Below are 21,801 nucleotides of genomic sequence, written 5' to 3'. Positions count from 1 at the left end.
TTAATACCGGTAATTTAAAAAAAAATGAATAATGACAAGTTAAACAACTCACAGCTGTTAATGACATGTGTCGAATTCTTTTATCTCAATGGCATCCCTAGTGGAATTAGCGGTATTTATCAAAATGGTTATCCGCTTTTACTGTCCAGTCACTCTAGTTGTCCAAGACCTGGAATATCGTAACTGTGTGTTGGACGAAAACGGTTTTCAGATTTGGAGTCAGCAAGTGACATTTGTTAAAGTAAAGGTGAAACACTCCCAGTACCAAAATGCTTGTTGACCAGTGTAATTGAATTGGCAGGACAATGTGAAATGCAGAAAAAGAAGAAAAAACAAATCAAAAAGTAATATCACAATGAATGAGTGGCTGATTTCTAAAAATATCCTGCAACCGCAGCAATAGTGTGCGAGCAGCAATGGCCTCCTACAGAAGAGCTGGGCACTGATCGAAAGAGCGTAACAAAGGAGAACCAACGGGAACTGCGCACTACCCGGATATGAAGGGACGCGCTGGGGACGAGGAAGAGACGGGAGCAACTTGAGCCTTTGTTGTTTTTTGGTCTGAAATGTGATACGCTGCATTTTTTTTTTTTGCTTTTGAAATAATGGCATCCTCCTCTTTGTATTTCATATTCATTTGATAAAATATAAATGACTGATGAGTATTCCATTATGTTTAATGCCGTTTTTGTTGTCACTGGAGACTTGATATTTAGAGAATCCTGCACTGTTAGGAACACCTTCATGTTTAGCATTGTCTTAGTACTCATTACTTGTAATATATTTTCCAAATCTGTCATAACTCTGTTTTTTGTTCACATCACTACAAGAAGGTAAATTACCACATTTTATCAAATTGTATTTATAAACAGTCAGTTGATATTGTCAACTTGACAGAATTTTCTCAAAGATTTCTAAATTGACTTTGCACTTCTAAAAATATTGACAGAATTCTTCAAAGGCCACTTATAAGTTCAAAATAGTTACATTATAAATGCATGTTTGTTTTTCTGACATTCATTTATATCTTTCATCTCTGGCCCCCACCCCACTATAGTTTGTGCACACCAGTATAAAATTCTTCTGTGTTCTGTAATATCACAGAAATTGTACAGTAGTTAGGTGTTGGATAAAAGCCGGCCGCCTCTGTGCTGTACATACATCCAGTCATTCTTTAACTGAAATCCGACTTTAGAACAACGGGAGTCCATCAAGTAAGAACCAACATGAAATCTAGCACCAGGAGACTGCTGGGCACACTCTCTAGTACAGGGGTGTCCAACACGTCACTCGCGAACTACCGGTAGCTCACAACCCCTTTCCAAATAGCTCGCCAAAGGGTTAATGAATCCTACATAAATTTGAAAACTTGATTAGTCAAATCAGGGGTGGGCGATCTTTCCAAAAAATCATATCACGATCCTTTTAATACAAAATCACGATCCACAATCTGAATTCTGCGGTGGGCTGGCGCCCTACACGGGGTTTGCTTCCTGCCTTGCTCCCTGTGTTGGTTGGGATTGGCTCCAGCAGACCCCTTAATGCACCTGATCTCAAGGTCCAGCTTGTGGTGAGTCAGTATGGTGGACTAACCTACAACAAGGAAGACAAAAGAACACTCCATGAAAGGGTGATTGAAAGGCACAAGTCAGGGGATGGGGACAAGAACATTCCCAAATCACTGAATGTCCCTTGGAGTTCAGTGAAATCAGTCATGGAAAGAGTATGACAGAACTGTAAATCCGGTAGAACGAGGCCATCTACAAACTTTGGGTGATCATGCAAGAAGACTGTTGAAGGAGAACACCAAGAAGCCTATGATAATTCTGAAGGAGATACAAGCTATAGTGGCTTAGACTGGAGGGACTGTGCAGATAACGACTGTGGCAGCTTTATGTGACAGTGGTAAAGAGGAAAAACACTCATGACACCTTGGCTACAGTTCACCAGATGGCACATGGGAGACACTGAAATCAACTAGAAGAAGGTTCTATGGTCTGAGGAGACCTGAATTAAGCTTTTTGACCATTAGACTAAACACCATGTTTGAACATTGTACAGTGTCAGAACACACTGTGAAGCACTGTGGTGGAAACATGGAGATCAAACTCTAGAACAGCGTTTCTCAACCTTTAAGTATTTGCGACCCGAGTTTTCATAACAGTTTTAATCGCACCCCCCTAACGTTTTTTTGAAAGGAGCCCACTAATACCAATTTGTTCTTTTTTAATTAATGATATATCATAGATGCATATTTTATTATACCTACTTAACTTTTATCAACATTTATCTAACTCTATATTTATTTTTCTAGTATCAGAATGTAGTTTAAGTTAATTTGTTTTGGTTTCAATAGATGTATTTTTCATATTTTTGATTCTTGTTTTCTTTTTTTCACATCTTCGCGCCCCCCACAGATTGAGAATCACTGCTCTAGAAGACTTGTGAGGGTAAAACGAATGCTGCAAAATACAGAGAAATACTGAAGGAAAACCTGATGGAGTCCGCTTTGGGAAAAAGATTTGTATTCCAGCAAGATGACGACCCCAAGCGTAAGGCCAAAGCAGCACAAGAATGGCTTACAAATAACAATGTGAATGTCCTGGAGTGGCCGAGTCAGAGTCCTGAGGATCTCCATGCAATTGTGACAGAGCCTGAGAAGCTCTGCAGAGAAGAATGGGCAGAGAAATGTCAGAGTCCAGATTGGGAAAGCTGACAAAGACCTGCGCACAAGGCTGCCATGGCTGCCAAAGGGGCTTCTACTAAGCACTGACTTTGAATACTTATGGTGCCAATTACTTTGTGTTTTATATTCAAAATTAATTTTAGATTTTTTTGATGGCATGAGAGCACCCGAGTACTATAAAGACAGAATAGTCTGACCGCTCCTCGACCTTTCTGCATATAAACTCAGAAAATTCAGGATCTTCTGTTAAAGGAAACACCACATGATATATATAAGGATGTACGAGAAAGTGTTTGCTTTGACCCCCGGCTAATCCCTTCAAGTGCGTGACGTGGTTACTGAGCTCAAATGGGTGCGCCTCCCTTCCAGCCCACAGAAACCCACCTCTGGGTGCGTCAGAAACAAAGAACAATAAAGCTCCTTTCTGTGTAGTTAAAGAACCAGTTCTTCAGGTTGGCGACGTGTTTGCTTCTCAAAGTTTTTGTTAGCATATTTGTGGATGTTGCGTAAGTGTTGTAGCTATATAAAGCAAGTCTATGGTACAATTAGCAACAATTTTATCAACAGGGAGTGAGCTTATACAGTAACGTCTATCTTTTGTTTTTTTAATTTTCATCTATGACTCCGGGGAAGACCCAGGGATCACTGCGTGGGTTATATCTCCCACACAGCTTGGGAACACCTTGGGATCCCACAGTATGAGGCAGCAAGTGTGGCTGAGGAAAACTGATGTACAGGCCTCACTGCAAAGATTGTTGGTCACGTGGCCCAGTTTTGGATAAGCGTTGGAAAATGAATGAATTGACATTTACATCGTGCACCTCCACTTTCACAATGCTCTGTATGAATACTCATAATACTGGACAGCACTGCACTCAAGAATCCCATCCTTAGTCACTTGCTATGTGGAGCTTGCATGTTCTCTCCATGTCTGTGTACATCTTCTTCTCGTTACTCCACCCCAGAAATGTGCAGGCCAGGATTACCAAGTGAATCTGCCTGATTATACGAGATGACTCCGTCCAGTGTTGGTTTCTGTCCTGCACATTGTGTTTCCAGGTCAGGCTCCAGCCCCCTCAGTTGGATTAAGCAGAATGTTATGGTATGCTACTGTGAGTTCAGAACCCAGAGCAGCATTCGATATGGGCCCATAGGTATATAAATACGGTATCAGAGTATATGGGCATTGATGGCTCTGTAAGTGTGACGTTGGCACCTTGTCCTCATGTCAGCGTGGTAGTGTGTATGATAAGAGATGACTCTTGCCATGATGATAGGACACATAAATAAACAGCAGATGTAGTGTGAACTGGGATTATGGTGCTCTCAAAGGGCATACACAACATGGCATTTGTCATTTATTGGCAGCCTTCAGTATTCAATGATGAATTCAGCATAGATGGAGTATTCCCAATGGCTAAAGCATTGAAACCAACCCGAAAGGATATATATATATATATTGTGATGGACGACCGGCTACAGACTCCGGTCGCCACCCCCAGGCCGCTAGGAGGAGCCCTCCGGACAGCATGATGGTGCCCCGAGTTCCAGCAGGGCCTCATGGACTTTGTAGTTTGTATACACAGCCCTGCTGGATACCTTGGGGGCCACCGGGAGTCGCTGTAGGGGGGCTAGTGGGCTCTTGTGTGCCCTATAACCCGGGAGTACGTCATAGTCACGTGACAGGAAGGAACGACGTGCTCCCAGGCTGAAGAAAGGACTGTTTACCCTGACCCGGATAGAATAAGGACTTGTGGGTTCGGCCAGGAACCACTTCCGGGTCAGGGCATATAAAAGGACTGTGGGAAAGCCCAGACACTGAGCTGAGCTGGGAGGTAGGAGGGCGAAGTGTCTGGGAGTGGAGGATTGTATTGATTTATAAGAGAGTTTATTGTATTTATATGAGTGTGGAGTGGAGGGTGCTTTGTGCACAGTACAAGAAAATAAAAGAATCTTGGACTTTTATCCAGTGTCTGGTGTGGTACCTGAGGGTTCAAGAGGTGGACAAAGCCTCTATCTGCTACTATATATATTGCAGTTGGAGATCCACAAAGGGAGAAAAAACGAATCACGTATCATAAAATTGTTTTATTCCTGAGCTTTCAACCCCTATCAGGGGTCTTCATCAGAGGATAATGCTTAGACTTTATGATACGTGATTCGTTTTTTCTCCCTTTGTGGATCTCCAATTGCAAATATGCAAACCGTATCACAGACCTTCTCTTCCATATATATATATATATATATATATATATATATATAATATATAACTGCTCAAAAAAATTAAAGGAACACTTTGACAATACATCAGACCTCAACGGGGAAAAAAATCCTACTGGATATCTCTACTGATATGGACCGGGTAATGTGTTAGGAACGAAAGGATGGCACATCGTTTGATGGAAATGAAGATGATCAACCTACAGAGGACTGAATTCAAAGACACCCCGAAAATCACAGTGAAAAAAATGATGCGGTGGCAGGCGAGTCCATTTTGCTGAAATTTCATTGCAGCAACTCCAAATCATACTCAGTAGTTTGTATGTGCCCCACGTGTTTGTATGCATGCCTGACAACATCCTAATGAGATGACGGATGGCGTCCTCGGGGATCACCTCTCAGATCTGGACCAGTGCATCACTGAGCTCCTGGACGGTGTGAGGTGCAACCTGGCGGTGTCGGATGAACTGAAACATAATGTCTCAGAGGTGTTCTACTGAATTTAGGTCAGGCGAGTGTGGGGGCCAGTCAATGGTGTCAGTTCCTTCATCCTCCAGGAACTGCCTGCATACTCTCGCCACATGAGGCTGGGCATTGTCGTGCACCAGGACAAACCCAGGACCCACTTCACCAGCATAGGGTCTGACAATGAGTCCAAGGATTTCATCCTGATACCTAATGGTATTCAAGGTGCCGTTGCCAAGCCTGTAGAGGTCTGTGTGTCCCTCCATGGATATGCCTCCCCAGACCATCACTGACCCACCACCAAACCGGTCATGCTAAACGATGTTACAGGAAGCATAACGTTCTCCACGGCTTCTCCAGACCCTTTCCCGTCTGTCACATGTGCTCAGGGTGAACCTGCTCTCATCTGTGAAAAGCACAAGGTGCCAGTGGTGGACCTGCCAATTCTGATATTCTATGGCAAATGCCAATTGAGCTCCATGGTGCTGGGCATTGAGCACAGGGCCCACTAGAGGACGTCAGGCCCTCAGGCCACCCTCATGAAGTCTGTTTCTGATTGTTTGGTCAGAGGCAATCACACCAGTGGCCTACCTGCTGGAGGTCATTTTGTAGGGCTCTGGTAGTGCTCATCCTGTTCCTCCTTGACCAAAGGAGCAGATACCGGTGGGTCCTGCTGATGGGTTAAGGACCTTCTACGGCCCTGTCCAGCTCTCCTAGAGTAACTGCCTGTCTCCTGGAATCTCCTCCATGCCCTTGAGACTGTGCTGAGACACAACAAACATTCTGGCAATGGCACGTATTAATGTGCCATCCTGGGGAAGTTGGACTACCTGTGCCACCTCTGTAGGGTCCAGGTATCGCCTCATGCTACCAGTAGTGACAGTGACCGCAGCCAAATGCAAAACGAGTGACAAAACAGATGAGGAGGGAAACATGTCAGTGGCCTCCACCTGTTAAACCATTCATTCCTGTTTTGGGGGGCATCTCATTGTTGCCCCTCTAATGCACCTGAAACTGATTAACAACCCCCTCTGTTACTTAACTGACCAGATCAATAGCCCAGAAGTTTCATTGACTTAACGCTATAGTCGGATTAAAAAGTGTTCCTTTAATTTTTTTGAGCAGTATATATAAATATATTAATTAGTTAATATGGCATAGTGCTGTTTCATAAAGCTCCTTGGGATTATCTTCATTATACAAAGTCGTGATGTAGCACTGCCCCATCATGTTGTCCCTCTGTATCATCCTCAATGTAAACCCCATCAACGCCCAAGCAACTGTAGTAAAGTGGAGGGAAACACCAGGACCATTGGGCAGACACCTATAAGAAGGACCTTTGTGGGCTATGGTATGTTCCAGTAATTTCCAATGGATTCTAATTTACAGTTGAAAGGGAGCACGAAAAGGCAGGAGAGGGAAGAACGAGATTGAGCAGAATCTTTGTGGTGGAGAATACAAACATCGTCTATCCACGGCCTGAGAGGGGATCACCTCACTTAAAGGTGGAAGCCCTTTCCATTTTGGAGGAGGCCACCTCGAAGACTATTGAGCTGTATAAAGAAGCAGACTGGACAGACAAGAGGGTTTAGATTGGGTGAGCTGAAAGCTATCTTTCTTTTTCTGGGTTAACGTGTTTGGGAGACTCTGCTAAAAAGAGAAAGAGGAAAAAAGGACTACAGTTTCATTATTGAAGTGACAGAACTGTGTGGACTTTGTGCATTGCCTGGGGTCGACAAGTTTTTCCTTTGGTGTTTTGTGGACTGTATATGTTGGTCTGTTTGCTGCCATTTATGTTTGTGTGTTTTTATATAATCGACTTAACAACTTCATAGTTTTCCACTCTGTCTGTTGCTCTGTGTCATTTTGTTGATATTATTTTAATTATATAATTTAATCTATCAATATTGCAGGAAGGGGTCAGAGGGCGGTTTAGGGTTGACCTGCTATCTGCATCAACTACATCACCAATGCGTGGGGACTTGTAGCGGTATCGCTCAGAAAAGGGTGAAGCGTTAATTATAGTGATATGAAACGTCTGCTTGTTTAAGATTTACTGCTGATAGCAGGTCGGTCTCAAAGCTTACCACTGCCTCCTCCAGCAGGCAGATGACAACTCCATTTCATCACTGTAATGGACAGAATTCATATTTGAAGTGTAGAATGGGGTGAATGCTTCATGCATGTGTAAAAGGCAAATAATTTATAGGTTAGAGTTTTGCGTTAAATCCCATGGCTTCCCAAAGATTTTTCTGACGATGTGCACATGCCCAGTGCCAGCGAACATCTACGTCATACACATTTTCGGCTGTTTTTGTGTGGATGGAGTTGCTTTACAAAACTGATGCGATGTACAGATAACTTTCATTTGAAAATGCCATTTTTAAATGAAAAAGTAGTAGTGTGGAGATGGCCTGAGTCACCGGGGAAGTCACAGTACATGACTGGCGGTCAAATGAGCAGCTGTGAACAACATGATAAGATGATGTAAATGGCGCCTGTGGCTGGGAATTGCTTGAAAACTCATGTGGTGTAACGGCAGGTTAAGAATGGCCTGCAATCGACTGGTCTCTCATACTGAGTTGGTTGCTGCCTTGCGTCCATTGCCGCTGCACTCTGGTCCATGAACAAGAAATGAGCATTTTGGTAATGAAGGAATGTAGAATTATACTGTAGGGTGTCACCAGGTGGTTCACATTGGGAGGACCAGGGAGCAAGCATGGCCAGAGCGTAAACACCCCTTTATTTAGCTTTATTGTTCTTTGACTCCAGCAGGGCTCTATGGGAGTTGGAGTTTGGTGCAGCCCTGTTGGCGCCACCAGGGGGTGCTGCAGAAGAATCTGCTGAGTCTTTTTGGGAAGTTCTTCTGCCACACCCGGAAGTGCTGCCGGAAATAAGTCATCAAGCACCTGGAGCACTTCCAAGTGCCTTATAAAAGGAGCCAGCAACCACTACTCAGGGAGCCAGAGTCGGGAGGAAGAGGAGGACGAGAATTGTGTTTGTGCTAGGAACTGTGCTGTACTTGTGGGAAATAGGGGAAGGCGTTTCCCACGAGGTAAAAAGAAAATAAAAAACAACGTTTGTGCCTTGAACTTGTGTCCCATGCCTCTCTGTGTTGGGTTGAGGCGGCAGTGCCAGCCTGGTGGTCCACAGTACATATACAGTATCTTCTTTCTGTTTATGTTTTAAATTGTATTCTGTGTTAAGCTTTGTGTTTTGTTCCATGTAATGCTCTATTTTAACTAGAATGTAACTTTAGTGGAATACATAATTAGAACATTAGAACAATCTAGACGAGAACAGGCCTTTCAGCCCATCCACTTATTTCTTCTAAAAAAAAACAAGTGTCTATCGTTCTCTGTGTAAAGAAAAACTTTCTAATGTTTGTGTGAAATTTACCCGTGACAACTTTCCATCTGTGTCCCTGCATTCTTGATTGACTCATTTTGCAGTAACTTGATCCACTGGACTAATTGCCTTCATAATTTTAAACACTCCAATCATGTCACCTCTTAATCTTCTTTTGCTTAAACTCTAAAGGCTCAGCTCTTTTAATCTTTCCTCATAACTCATCCCCTGTAGTCCTTTATTCAGCCAAGTTGCTCTTCTCTGGACCATTTCTAGTGCTGCTATGTCCTTTTTGTAGCCTGGAGACCAAAACCGCACCCAGTACTCCAGATGAGGCCTCACCAGTGTGTTATAAAGCTTGAGCAGAACCTCCTGTGACTTGTACTTCGTACATCAGGGCGCTATATAACCTGACATGCTGTATGGTGTGCCTCTACGTAGAAGTGCACTGTAGAAGAACACAATGAAATGAATTCAACTGCAGGGCCACTCACCTCATTGAAGATGGCCTCGTATTCACATGCCAGCATCTTGGTTTTGTGGGTGAACCCTGAAATTGGAAGATAAAGAGCCATCAGAATGCGAGAGAAGAGACGTGAAAGCTTGCAGCTCAGTGTTTGCTCATGTCGATAGAAAAGAAACAGATTATTTTCTGAGAGAACAATGAACTGCAAAAAATAAAACATCTCTTCATTAGCCTGCCACTCACTTGATTTCTCTGGTGGTTTTTGCTTTGTCTTGTCACCGTCTACTAAAAAACAAAATCCTCCAGTGCACTGCAAGCTAATGGAACAATGAGCCTCCACTAGCAGTTCAAGGTTGGTGAATCTCGCAGCACATACAGTAAGCCACAGTTCAGCCCCGCTCAGCAGCAAAATGATCAATTTAATCATCTGCTTTATTAAGAAACAACCCGAGCATCACAAGTCCTCTTGTCCAGGGTTTTACTCATTAACTTAGTTATGATCTCCTTCTCATCAGTTTGCCACCCTTGACAGAAGTCCCCTTTACAACTTCACTGTGGACAATTCCAGTCCTGGAGGGCTAAAGACTCAGTCCTGCAGGCCAAGGATCAGCAGCACTCTTCATAGTGGCGTGGTGACCTGTACACCTTCCATTAATAAAACAAATGAACATTCTGGATTTGAGGGACTCGAGGCCTGCTTTGTTTCAGCACTCCTCTTACAAAGCATAGAAACTGAACCTGAAGAGGAGCGGTGCGGCTACAGACAGCGAGCAGGGCTCGGTGTTTCACGAGGTGCAAATTGTGTGACCAGGTGGCCAGTAGAAAAAGAAAGGCATTGGCTTCTGTACAACAAAAATAATGTTGGAAATTTCAAAATTGGCGCTCCCATTCCACAATTTTATTCTTCTGATTTGCTGGGCTGATTAGATATTTTGTCAATATGGTGAAATCATAAATCACACATGATTTTGCAGATCATAATATTACACAAGATAGCGTTAAAACAGAAAGGCAAGCAAAATCACTCCTAAAAAATGTATGCACTATTTATACTGTACTTTATATGGGTGAGAGGAACAAGCTTGGCACACAAGTGGCACACAATCCACTCTGCACCTGCTAACACTACTGACTGACCGTGTGCTGAATGTCTACTGCTTGTTCTTAACCTTTTCGTATTTCTTGGTGTGCTTAGAGTTCTCAGTTGGCTAACAAACACATCCTTCACAGTAGCAAATGATGGACATTTATCACACCACCTTACAATAATGGGACAACAATGACTTCTTCCTCATCAAGACACGTAAAAATTAAAAATGAGTCTTCTTTGCAACTCAGTTACTGATTTAGACTCAACGTATCCTGCAACGGTGAACACACGATGTGGCACCGAGTAGTTGTTTATGGGCACTGAAGCTACATTTAGCATTCAAGACTGCCGTGGAGAATGATACTGATATGACTGATATATGATATGATATATGACTGATAAGGAATGAGACTGGCCCTGTTTCTCTTTCAGGGAGCAAGACATGGAGATGCTGTGCAGGTGTTTGTGAACGGCATACATCGACGTGTGTGAACCTGCAGTTGGATCGCCATATTCTTCAGCGTTCAATCATAGTGAGTGGAGGCACTTTGGGCGTGTTGTCATGGAGGATGAAGAAGATGTTCCTGTGAGCGAACAGCAGAGGTGTGTGATTGAATACTGCACTAAGCTTAGGAAGAGCGGTAACGAAACAACAACTGAAAAATCAACTACACGGGAGAAGTGAAAAACGCCACGGCCACATCGCTAAAAGGGATGTCACAAAACAGCCTGTTACTTGTCTTTGAATTGTTTTTGAAATGTTGTAAAATAAAAATGTATTAAATGTGATGGATGTTACTTCAAAAAATAAAAATATTCCGAGCCTGTGGAGTCGTCCGATTTTGAATAAAAAAATAAAATCAGTCTCGTTACTTTTCACTCATATATACAGTTACATTCATTTGCTTAACTGAGAGTGGCACGTGCTCTCAGTTTATTCTCAAATTTAGACGCATTTTCCTGAATTTGTGTTCCTCCTGGTCTTTAATATCCTGCAGCAGCTTCTTGTTTGTCTAGGTCTTGCATTTATATCACTTCTCCTTATATCATTTATTTCTTTCTTTATATCTTTCTTGAGCTCCTTTATGTTGGTGGCCATTGCGGCGATCATTACCTTCAGTTCGGACAGATCATTTCGGTCTTCGTGCTGTGCGGGTGAAGTGCCAAGCCCAGTTAAAGTCGATGCTCCCGGCATCACATTCTCCCTTCCAATTCACTCACCTTTCATAACACCCTGGAAATCATCACATCCTGGTCTCACAGCTGTCCTTTTCATTTCAACCTTTGAATCTAGCATCTTCACGCTTCACCTCACGAGATTGTCTGTGTCAGTCCCACCTCTCTCCCTTTCCTTTCAGTTTTCTCATTTTCATTGTAAGATGGGGAATGGAGAATACCTAATAAATTTTCCTGTGTCCTGCAAGTGCATCTGAGAATCACCCTCAGGGCTCCTCTAAGGGATGTGATATGATGCCAGGCCAGGAGGGGCCACCGTCGCTAATTACGTCCTATTCTATTCCCTCCACAGCACTGAGGAGACCCCCACTGAGGGCACCTGATTCCACCTCTCCTGGTCTCCTGCCTATAAGTCACAGGGCTGACAGAAGGAGGCATCTCTCCGTGAGTAGAGCACAGCATTGGACGGAGGTCCTTCGCGATTGGCCTACCTCAAAGAAGTGGAACGTAAAGACTGTATTTTGGCTACCTTTTTGTTTTCTGTTTTTTTCACTGCCTCTGTGCCATTGAGCACTTGTACTTTTTTGTTCTATTTTTTGTTTGATGTAAACTGGGATGACCAGCTTGGCGCCCCAACATTTATCACACAAGAGATGTGACTCCTCTGTCAACAGCAAGAAACAAAATCAGTCTTCAGCGTCATTGCCCATACTACCACAATAAATCAAACATTAAATAGCGGGTGGCATGTCACTCAACATGGAATTCACACTTGGATGAACTCGGCTAATTTTGCTACACAATTGTGTGGCCCAATCGCCCAGCAGTGACACTTCTCTGACCCAATTTGGGTTGTGACCCATAGTTTAAGAAACATTGATTTAAGCTACCAGATAGTTTTGGGAACCTCAAGCTTTTTTTTTTAACTTATCTTCATCATATTAGCCAGCCAGTCAGTCATTATCCAACCAGCTATATCCTAACACAGGGTCACGGGGGTCTGCTGGAGCCAATCCCAGCCAACACAGGGTGCAAGGCAGGAACAAATCCTGCTAGGGTGCCAGCCCACCACAGTCTTCAGCATATTATTATTTTCTTATATATTTAGGAGTTTGTTGATATGGGGAGAAATTTGGCATTAATACAAATGTTTCACGTTCAACAGTACAGTTCTGAATAATAATTATGTCTTACGGGTCTTACGGGTTTCCGAGTTGTTTTGGATGTGGATGTCACTGTTTTCTTACCATCGCTACAGCATTGCTGTGTTCCATTTGACCTGGGAAGCTGGAATTTCCAAGTTCCCAGTAAAATGTTACAAGTCGGACTTCCTACTCAAAAAGTTAGAACAGCTTCACCAACCCAACCTCAAAATCCAAGATGGCTGCATCATGCATCAAGAGTAGTGAAAGCTGTAGTAGCACTGTACTGTTTATTAGCACTTCTGTCTACCATACAGTGCATCCAGAAAGTATTCACAGCACATCACTTTTTCCACATTTTGTGATGTTACAACCTTATTCCAAAATGGATTAAATTCATTTTTTTCCTCAGAATTCTGCACACAACACCCCATAATGACAACATGAAAAAAGTTTACTTGAGGTTTTTGCAAATTTATTAAAAATAAAAAAACTGAGAAATCACATGTACATAAGTATTCACAGCCTTTGCTCAATACTTTGTCGATGCACCTTTGGCAGCAATTACAGCCTCAAGTCTTATTGAATATGATGCCACAAGCTTGGCACACCTATCCTTGGCCAGTTTCGCCCATTCCTCTTTGCAGCACCTCTCAAGCTCCATCAGGTTGGATGGGAAACGTCGGTGCACAGCCATTTTAAGATCTCTCCAGAGATGTTCAATCGGATTCAAGTCTGGGCTCTGGCTGGGCCACTCAAGGACATTCACAGAGTTGTCCTGAAGCCACTCCTTTGATATCTTGGCTGTGTGCTTAGGGTCGTTGTCCTGTTGAAAGATGAACCGTCGCCCCAGTCTGAGGTCAAGAGCGCTCTGGAGCAGGTTTTCATCCAGGATGTCTCTGTACATTGCTGCAGTCATCTTTCCCTTTATCCTGACTAGTCTCCCAGTTCCTGCCGCTGAAAGACACCCCCACAGCATGATGCTGCCACCACCATGCTTCATTGTAGGGATGGTGCCAGGTTTCCTCCAAACGTGACGCCTGGCATTCACACCAAAGAGTTCAATCTTTGTCTCATCAGACCAGAGAATTTTCTTTTTCGTGGTCTGAGAGTCCTTCAGGTGCCTTTTGGCAAACTCCAGGCGGGCTGCCATGTGCCTTTTACTAAGGAGTGGCTTCCGTCTGGCCACTCTACCATACAGGCCTGATTGGTGGATTGCTGCAGAGATGGTTGTCCTTCTGGAAGGTTCTCCTCTCTCCACAGAGGACCTCTGGAGCTCTGACAGAGTGACCATCGGGTTCTTGGTCACCTCCCTGACTAAGGCCCTTCTCCCCCCGATCGCTCAGTTTAGGTGGCCGGCCAGCTCTAGGAAGAGTCCTGGTGGTTTCGAACTTCTTCCACTTACGGATGATGGAGGCCACTGTGCTCATTGGGACCTTCAAAGCCGCAGAAATTTTTCGGTAACCTTCCCCAGATTTGTGCCTCGAGACAATCCTCTCTCGGAGGTCTACAGACAATTCCTTTGACTTCATGCTTGGTTTGTGCTCTGACATGAACTGTCAACTGTGGGACCTTATATAGACAGGTGTGTGCCTTTCCAAATCATGTCCAGTCAACTGAATTTACCACAGGTGGACTCCAATGAAGCTGCAGAAACATCTCAAGGATGATCAGGGGAAACAGGATGCACCTGAGCTCAATTTCGAGCTTCACGGCAAAGGCTGTGAATACTTATGTACATGTTCTTTCTCAATTTTTTTATTTTTAATAAATTTGCAAAAACCTCAAGTAAACTTTTTTCACGTTGTCATTATGGGGTGTTGTGTGTAGAATTCTGAGGAAAAAAATGAATTTAATCCATTTTGGAATAAGGCTGTAACATAACAAAATGTGGAAAAAGTGATGCGCTGTGAATACTTTCCGGATGCACTGTATATACTCACATATAAGTCGGGTCTTGAAACCTGAAAAAATCGATCATAAAATCAGACCCCGACTTATACGCCTGCTCAAAAATGCGACACTCTTCTTGCCTCCTCCAATCTCGCATCACTTTCTCAAACGCATCAAATTTGATGCAGCAGCGCACTCACCAATTTCTTTCACGACTTCAATGACATTTTATTTAAAACCAGCTTCATATTTCCTTCTTATCGAAGGCTCCATCGCAGATAAGGGATGCTCTTACGATAAAGGTGTATGAGGGTGTGAGATACAAAAAACACAAATCAGTGCAAACGTTGCTCCGGAATAGTTCAGCTATTACTGTGTGGTCACAAAGGCACAATACATAGAGAAAAAGGCCGTGTGCTCCATGGTTACTCTCTCAGGTGGCCGTTAGCATAGCATAATCCCCTGGACCAATAGCGTGAGTTTTCCGCATTCGACTTATACAACCGACATTATAAAATACCAGAAATTATACGGTAAAATCAAGTCCTGACTTATCCATGGGAGAACTTATCCGTGAGTATATACGGTATTAGTGTCTCAGCAGATCAGTCGTACACACAGTAATGTCCATCTTCCATCTGTGGACATGTTGCTGCACTCATTGGACACACATGTATAATGTGTTGCTCAGTTTTAAATAGCCAGCATTGCAACTCCGTAAAGCATCCGAGTGTACAGAGGTCACTTGTCATGTGGAAAGGCCCCTTTTAACATTAAAATCCATGCAACATCTACTACTACTAATAATACTAACTCTTTACATTTATCTAGCACTTTTCTCGCTATTCAGAGCACTTTTTACAGCGAGTGAGGAGCCACTTCAGCCATCACTAATGTGCAGCACCCACCTGGATGATGCAACGGCAGACATTTTTGTGCCACTACACTCACCACACATGAGCTGTTAGGTAGTGAAGAAGTTAAACAGATAGCCAATTAGAGACAGGGAATGATTAGGTGGGCAGAATGACCAGGCCACGGAGGAAAGTTCAGCCTGGACATTAGGATATCCCCTACTCTTTACGATGGATGCCCATGGATTTTTTTATGACCACCGTCAGATTACTTTTCCTGGATTTTAGCTCTGCCTTTAACACCAACTTTCCCCCAAATGCTGGTGAATAAACTGTCACTACATGGATTAAACTCAGTAGTTTGCAGACGGATTTTGGATTTTCCATCAAACAGGCCTCAGTCAGTCAGAATCCATGGCATTACATCTTCTACCATCATTCTCAACACCAGCTCCCCCCACAAGGATGCATTTTGGCCCCCTACTGAATGCTCTGCAGATCTATGACTGCATATCTCACTATATGAACAATTACACAGTGAAATTTTCAGATGACACAGCAGTGACAGGACTTGTCACTAATAATGATGGAAGTGGATAACCTGGTGGCCTGGTGTAAGGAAGGACAACAACCTTAGCATCAATGTCAAAAAAAAGCTAAGGAAATGATTATGGACTTTCAGAGGACTGGTAATCTCCCTCCTCTACCCCTTTATATCAATGGAGAAGAGGTTGAACTTGTCACCAGCTTCAAATACCTGGGGGGTGCATATTATATCTCTTGGAGCAACAATACCGTCTGTCTGATAAAGAAAGCCCACCAACGCCTCTACTTCTTGAGGAAGCTGAAGCAGGCTGGTCTGTGCCCCTCTATTCTGACCTCCTTTTACAGATGGGTGGTAGAGAGCATCCTCCCTTCCTGTATTACGGTGTGGTAGAGTAGTTGCTCGGCCCATAAGTCCATAAGTGGTTAAGTCTGCACGGCAGATCATCGGCAGCAGCCTACCCAGTACTGAGGACATTTACATCAGCAGCTGCAGAAGTAAAGCCTCCTTCATCATGGAAGATGTCACTCATCCTACATATGGACTGTTTGCCTCCATCCCGTCAGGCAGGAGATTGCATAGCTCTTGGGCCGGCACTACCAGGCTGAGGAACAGCTTCTTCTCGGATGCCATTAGACTAATGAACACAACATCGCTAAAACTGACTGTACACTCTGTGCGACTTATACTGCACTTTGCACTTTGTTTCAGTGGTCCCATGAACTAAACAATTCGCTGCTACCTTTATTACTTGCTGCTAAGCACAGGGCATACTGCAATAGTATTCTTTTACCTATACTTATCTTTATGTTATGTATTTATGTTATTGCATTCTATTTTATTGTGTTTATCTGTGATGCCTTTATCACCAAGTTTGTAGCGGTGATTAATTTCGTCTTAAATGTAATGTGCTGAGTCGCGTCTTTCGTAGCGTTGTCCTGTTAACATGGTCTTTGTGTGTCTAAGTAAATGGAAACAAAAGGGAAGGATAAAACCATGGAACCGTGGTCCCTCATGATAAGTTGTCCTGTCAATCTCATCACCTGCATCCGTGATATTCACTATTTAAACAGGAGGTCAAAAAGTAATTCTATTCTGCTATGCCGCCAATTCCTTGAAGAGCCAGGAGAAAGCAGTGATCCACATCATTTACACCTTATTCTTCTTGCTACTTCCAATACCTGACAACTTCACCTTTGCAACGCAAAACCCCGGGGTTTTGGACTACGCCAACGTACCGAGAATAAGCACGGTGAGACTGTTTCTTGTTGTTTGGGGAGAGGAGCAAGCCATCTTTTTCATCCATATTTAATTACCGTAGGACACTTTTTCCAGGTAAACCAGGTTCACAAACGTTATTCATTTTCCGTTTAAGCTTCTGGACCTTTATGTGCGTTTCGGGTTTTCTGTGCTTCTCATTAATTTCATGTTCAGAGTGGGGTCAACGAAGGGTTTGTGTTGTATATTAACTTTTTGATGCACCTTTTTATTATTAGATTCCGCCGATCACTTTTGGGGTTGAGTGTTATGCCGGGTCTAGTTGGGGTGTGATATAGTGTGTATACAGTGGTGTGAAAAACTATTTGCCCCCTTCCTGATTTCTTATTCTTTTGCATGTTTGTCACACAAAATGTTTCTGATCATCAAACACATTTAACCATTAGTCAAATATAACACAAGTAAACACAAAATGCAGTTTGTAAATGGTGGTTTTTATTATTTAGGGAGAGAAAAAAATCCAAACCTACATGGCCCTGTGTGAAAAAGTAATTGCCCCCTGAACCTAATAACTGGTTGGGCCACCCTTAGCAGCAATAACTGCAATCAAGCGTTTGCGATAACTTGCAATGAGTCTTTTACAGCGCTCTGGAGGAATTTTGGCCCACTCATCTTTGCAAAATTGTTGTAATTCAGCTTTATTTGAGGGTTTTCTAGCATGAACCGCCTTTTTAAGGTCATGCCATAGCATCTCAATTGGATTCAGGTCAGGACTTTGACTAGGCCACTCCAAAGTCTTCAGTTTGTTTTTCTTCAGCCATTCAGAGGTGGATTTGCTGGTGTGTTTTGGGTCATTGTCCTGTTGCAGCACCCAAGATCGCTTCAGCATGAGTTGATGAACAGATGGCCGGACATTCTCCTTCAGGATTTTTTGGTAGACAGTAGAATTCATGGTTCCATCTATCACAGCAAGCCTTCCAGGTCCTGAAGCAGCAAAACAACCCCAGACCATCACACTACCACCACCATATTTTTCTGTTGGTATGATGTTCTTTTTCTGAAATGCTGTGTTCTTTTTACGCCAGATGTAACGGGACATTTGCCTTCCAAAAAGTTCTACTTTTGTCTCATCAGTCCACAAGGTATTTTCCCAAAAGTCTTGGCAATCATTGAGATGTTTCTTAGCAAAATTGAGATGAGCCCTAATGTTCTTTTTGCTTAACAGTGGTTTGCGTCTTGGACATCTGCCATGCAGGCCGTTTTTGCCCAGTCTCTTTCTTATGGTGGAGTCGTGAACACTGACCTTAATTGAGGCAAGTGAGGCCTGCAGTTCTTTAGACGTTGTCCTGGGGTCTTTTGTGACCTCTCGGATGAGTCGTCTCTGCGCTCTTGGGGTAATTTTGGTCGGCCGGCCACTCCTGGGAAGGTTCACCACTGTTCCATGTTTTTGCCATTTGTGGATAATGGCTCTCACTGTGGTTCGCTGGAGTCCCAAAGCTGTAGAAATGACTTTATAACCTTTACCAGACTGATAGATCTCAATTACTTCTGTTCTCATTTGTTCCTGAATTTCTTTGGATCTTGGCATGATGTCTAGCTTTTGAGGTGCTTTTGGTCTACTTCTCTGTGTCAGGCAGCTCCTATTTAAGTGATTTCTTGATTGAAACAGGTGTGGCAGTAATCAGGCCTGGGGGTGGCTACGGAAATTGAACTCAGGTGTGATACACCACAGTTAGGTTATTTTTTAACAAGGGGGCAATTACTTTTTCACACAGGGCCATGTAGGTTTGGATTTTTTTTCTCCCTAAATAATAAAAACCATCATTTAAAAACTGCATTTTGTGTTTACTTGTGTTATATTTGACTAATGGTTAAATGTGTTTGATGATCAGAAACATTTTGTGTGACAAACATGCAAAAGAATAAGAAATCAGGAAGGGGGCAAATAGTTTTTCACACCACTGTATATATATATATATATATATATATATATTGTTTGGAGTTTAGTTTCATTTATTTTTTTTATTAATATATATACAACAACAACAACATTTATTTCTATAGCACATTTTCATACAAATGATGTAGCTCAAAGTGCTTTACATGACGAAGAAAGAGAGAAAAGACAAAATAAATAATTAAAATTAAGGAACACTAATTAACATAGAATAAAAGTAAGGTCCGATGGCCAGGGAGGACAAAAAAAACAAACAAAAAAACTCCAGATGGCTGGAGAAAAGAAATAAAATCTGCAGGGGTTCTGAGGCCACGAGACCGCCCAGACCCCTCTAGCCATTCTACTTCACATAAATGACCTCAGTCAGTCCTCATTGTATTCAGGGTTCTCATGGAAAAATTTGATGATGATGGTCATGTGTACTTCTGGTCTTTAATCTATATACTCGCTTTATTATTTTACATATTGCTTGTCTTTTGGCTTATCTTTGATCGTCGATTGGGGAAGTTTATTTGGAAGAAGTACGGCTTGTCTGGTCTAATGTCCTCAGCTTGCCAGACCACGGGTCTTGGTGGTGTATCTGCCGGTTAGGGAGAGTGAATCAGCCGTTACAAGTTTATGGTTTTAAGGGGCTACTTATCGGGTATTTTTTATTATGAAATTTTTTATGGGGTTATTGTGTGCACTGTTTAATTACCGGGGCCTGAGTACCAAATTTAATTTCTGCATGATATTGGAATGACAATGAAAGATCCTACAGTCAGGACCTTGGTATTACATCTCATCCAAACACATTGCCATTTTTACAGCACAGTTTTCCCATTCACTGAACTGGGGCATTGGCATCCAGGGTTAGGATGTTCTGAGTTCTTCTCATTGCATATTTAAAGGGGCAAAAACTGTTTGTGTCTCCTGTGCAATGGAGGGCCTCACCTTTACCATACATGAGCTCTGTACTGTCAACTTGATGGAATGCCCCTGGCTTTTTGCTTATCCACCATGGCCTCCATCTTACATCCGTACTCATGAAGTGTTTCCATCTGAGGCATTCCTTAAGACCGTAAGACAAAATGTCACCTGGCGGCTGCACTCACAGAAGTTCTCCCTTCAGCAGTGTGGCTGCCCTTCTCTCTGCTGTGTCTCCATTTGTAACTTTGCTAAATGCTGCTTCCCTCCAGAAACCTATCACTATATATGTCCATCCATTTTCCAACCCGCTGAATCTGAACACAGGGTCACAGGAGTCTGCTGGAGCCAATCCCAGCCAACACAGGGCACAAGGCAGGGTGCCAACCCACCGCAGTCACTATATATGTGCTGGCCAATTATGTTCTGGTCTTTAATCTGGTCTTAATTCTGGTCTTTAATTGGCTTTCCCGCTAGAAAAAGAGCACTCCTGGAACCATCCATCCGCATTCATCCTTTCAGCAACTACCAGTAGGACTGTGTTTTCCCTTCCCTTTCAACATACAGATCACTGGACTTAATCTCGTCATCTTTCATTTCATCCGGTTTGGTTATTCCATGGACTTTGCTGTCTAGTGTTTGTATTTATATGTTAAATGTAATATCGCCGAAGGGGTCAGGGGTGGTATTATTGTTTTCATTTAGTTCATTTAATTTCATTATATTCTTAATTGTTTAATGTTTCCAGTGTGCTTTATTTGGTCTCTGTTGTGAGTGTGTGTGGGTTGATCCAAGGCTGGGGGCATCCCTGGGATCTCCTCCACTAAAATAAATAAATCACCGTCACATTGACGGTGTGAATCTTAGTGGCACCTGACCGCTACTAATCAATATGTGAAATTGTCAGTTCTTGGGGTTCAGCAGGGCATTTTTCAGGGCAGTTGTAAATGGCACCCCAATACATCTTTGACTTTGACTGTCAGACCTGCACACAAAAACCTGGAGACGGGACAAGGGACATCAAGGTATAGAGATTTTCAATACAAAAGAGTGAATTTACAATTTGAGAATGTCAAGGGGGGGGCGATCGATTACTTATAGCAACATCTGTTTATAAAGACTCTCTCTGAAAACATTGGTCTGTATTAGTGAGTTTGATTGATTTATTTATTTATTTTCCACTTTCAACATTCTCCTAAAGAGAAAAAGGAAATTCTCACATAATCAATTATCACTTAAACTACAGTTATGAACTCTATAGGTTTCTACTTAAACAAAGTATAGAGATTTTCAATACAAAAGAATAAGAATTTACAATTTCAGAATGTCAAGGGGGGCGGTCGATTACTTAAAGTAACATCTGTTTAAAAGACTGTCTCTGAAAGCAAGAAAACATTGATCTGTATTAGCAAGTTTGATTTATTTATTTAGCGGCACGGTGGCGCAGTGGGTAGCATTGCTGCCTCGCAGTTGGGAGACCTGGGGACCTGGGTTCGCTTCCCGGGTCCTCCCTGCGTGGAGTTTGCATGTTCTCCCCGTGTCTGCGTGGGTTTCCTCCCACAGTCCAAAGACATGCAGGTTAGGTGGATTGGCGATTCTAAATTGGCCCTAGTGTGTGCATGGTGTGTGCTTGGTGTGTGTCCTGTGGTGGGTTGGCACCCTGCCCGGGATTGGTTCCTGCCTTGTGCCCTGTGTTGGCTGGGATTGGCTCCAGCAGACACCTGTGACCCTGTGTTCGGATTCAGCGGGTTGGAAAATGGATGGATGGATTTAGTTATTTACTGCATTTAACATTCTCCTAATGAATACAAAGGCAATTCTCACTTACTCATATTA

General features: G+C 42.9%; 1 protein-coding gene across 1 annotated transcript in view; it reads right to left on the bottom strand.

The window, feature by feature from the left end:
* Positions 1 to 21,801, bottom strand: part of fer1l4 (fer-1 like family member 4) — a 145,488-nt gene that overhangs the window by 95,438 nt on the left and 28,249 nt on the right. The window contains exon 2 of the mRNA XM_028812007.2: positions 9,214 to 9,269. Coding sequence (XP_028667840.1) covers positions 9,214 to 9,269 — 56 coding nt within the window. The remainder of the gene's footprint in view (positions 1 to 9,213; positions 9,270 to 21,801) is intronic.

Source organism: Erpetoichthys calabaricus, chromosome 10 (assembly GCF_900747795.2).
Source record: "Erpetoichthys calabaricus chromosome 10, fErpCal1.3, whole genome shotgun sequence".
Lineage (NCBI taxonomy): Eukaryota > Metazoa > Chordata > Cladistia > Polypteriformes > Polypteridae > Erpetoichthys > Erpetoichthys calabaricus.
This window is presented reverse-complemented; position numbering and strand designations above follow the sequence as displayed.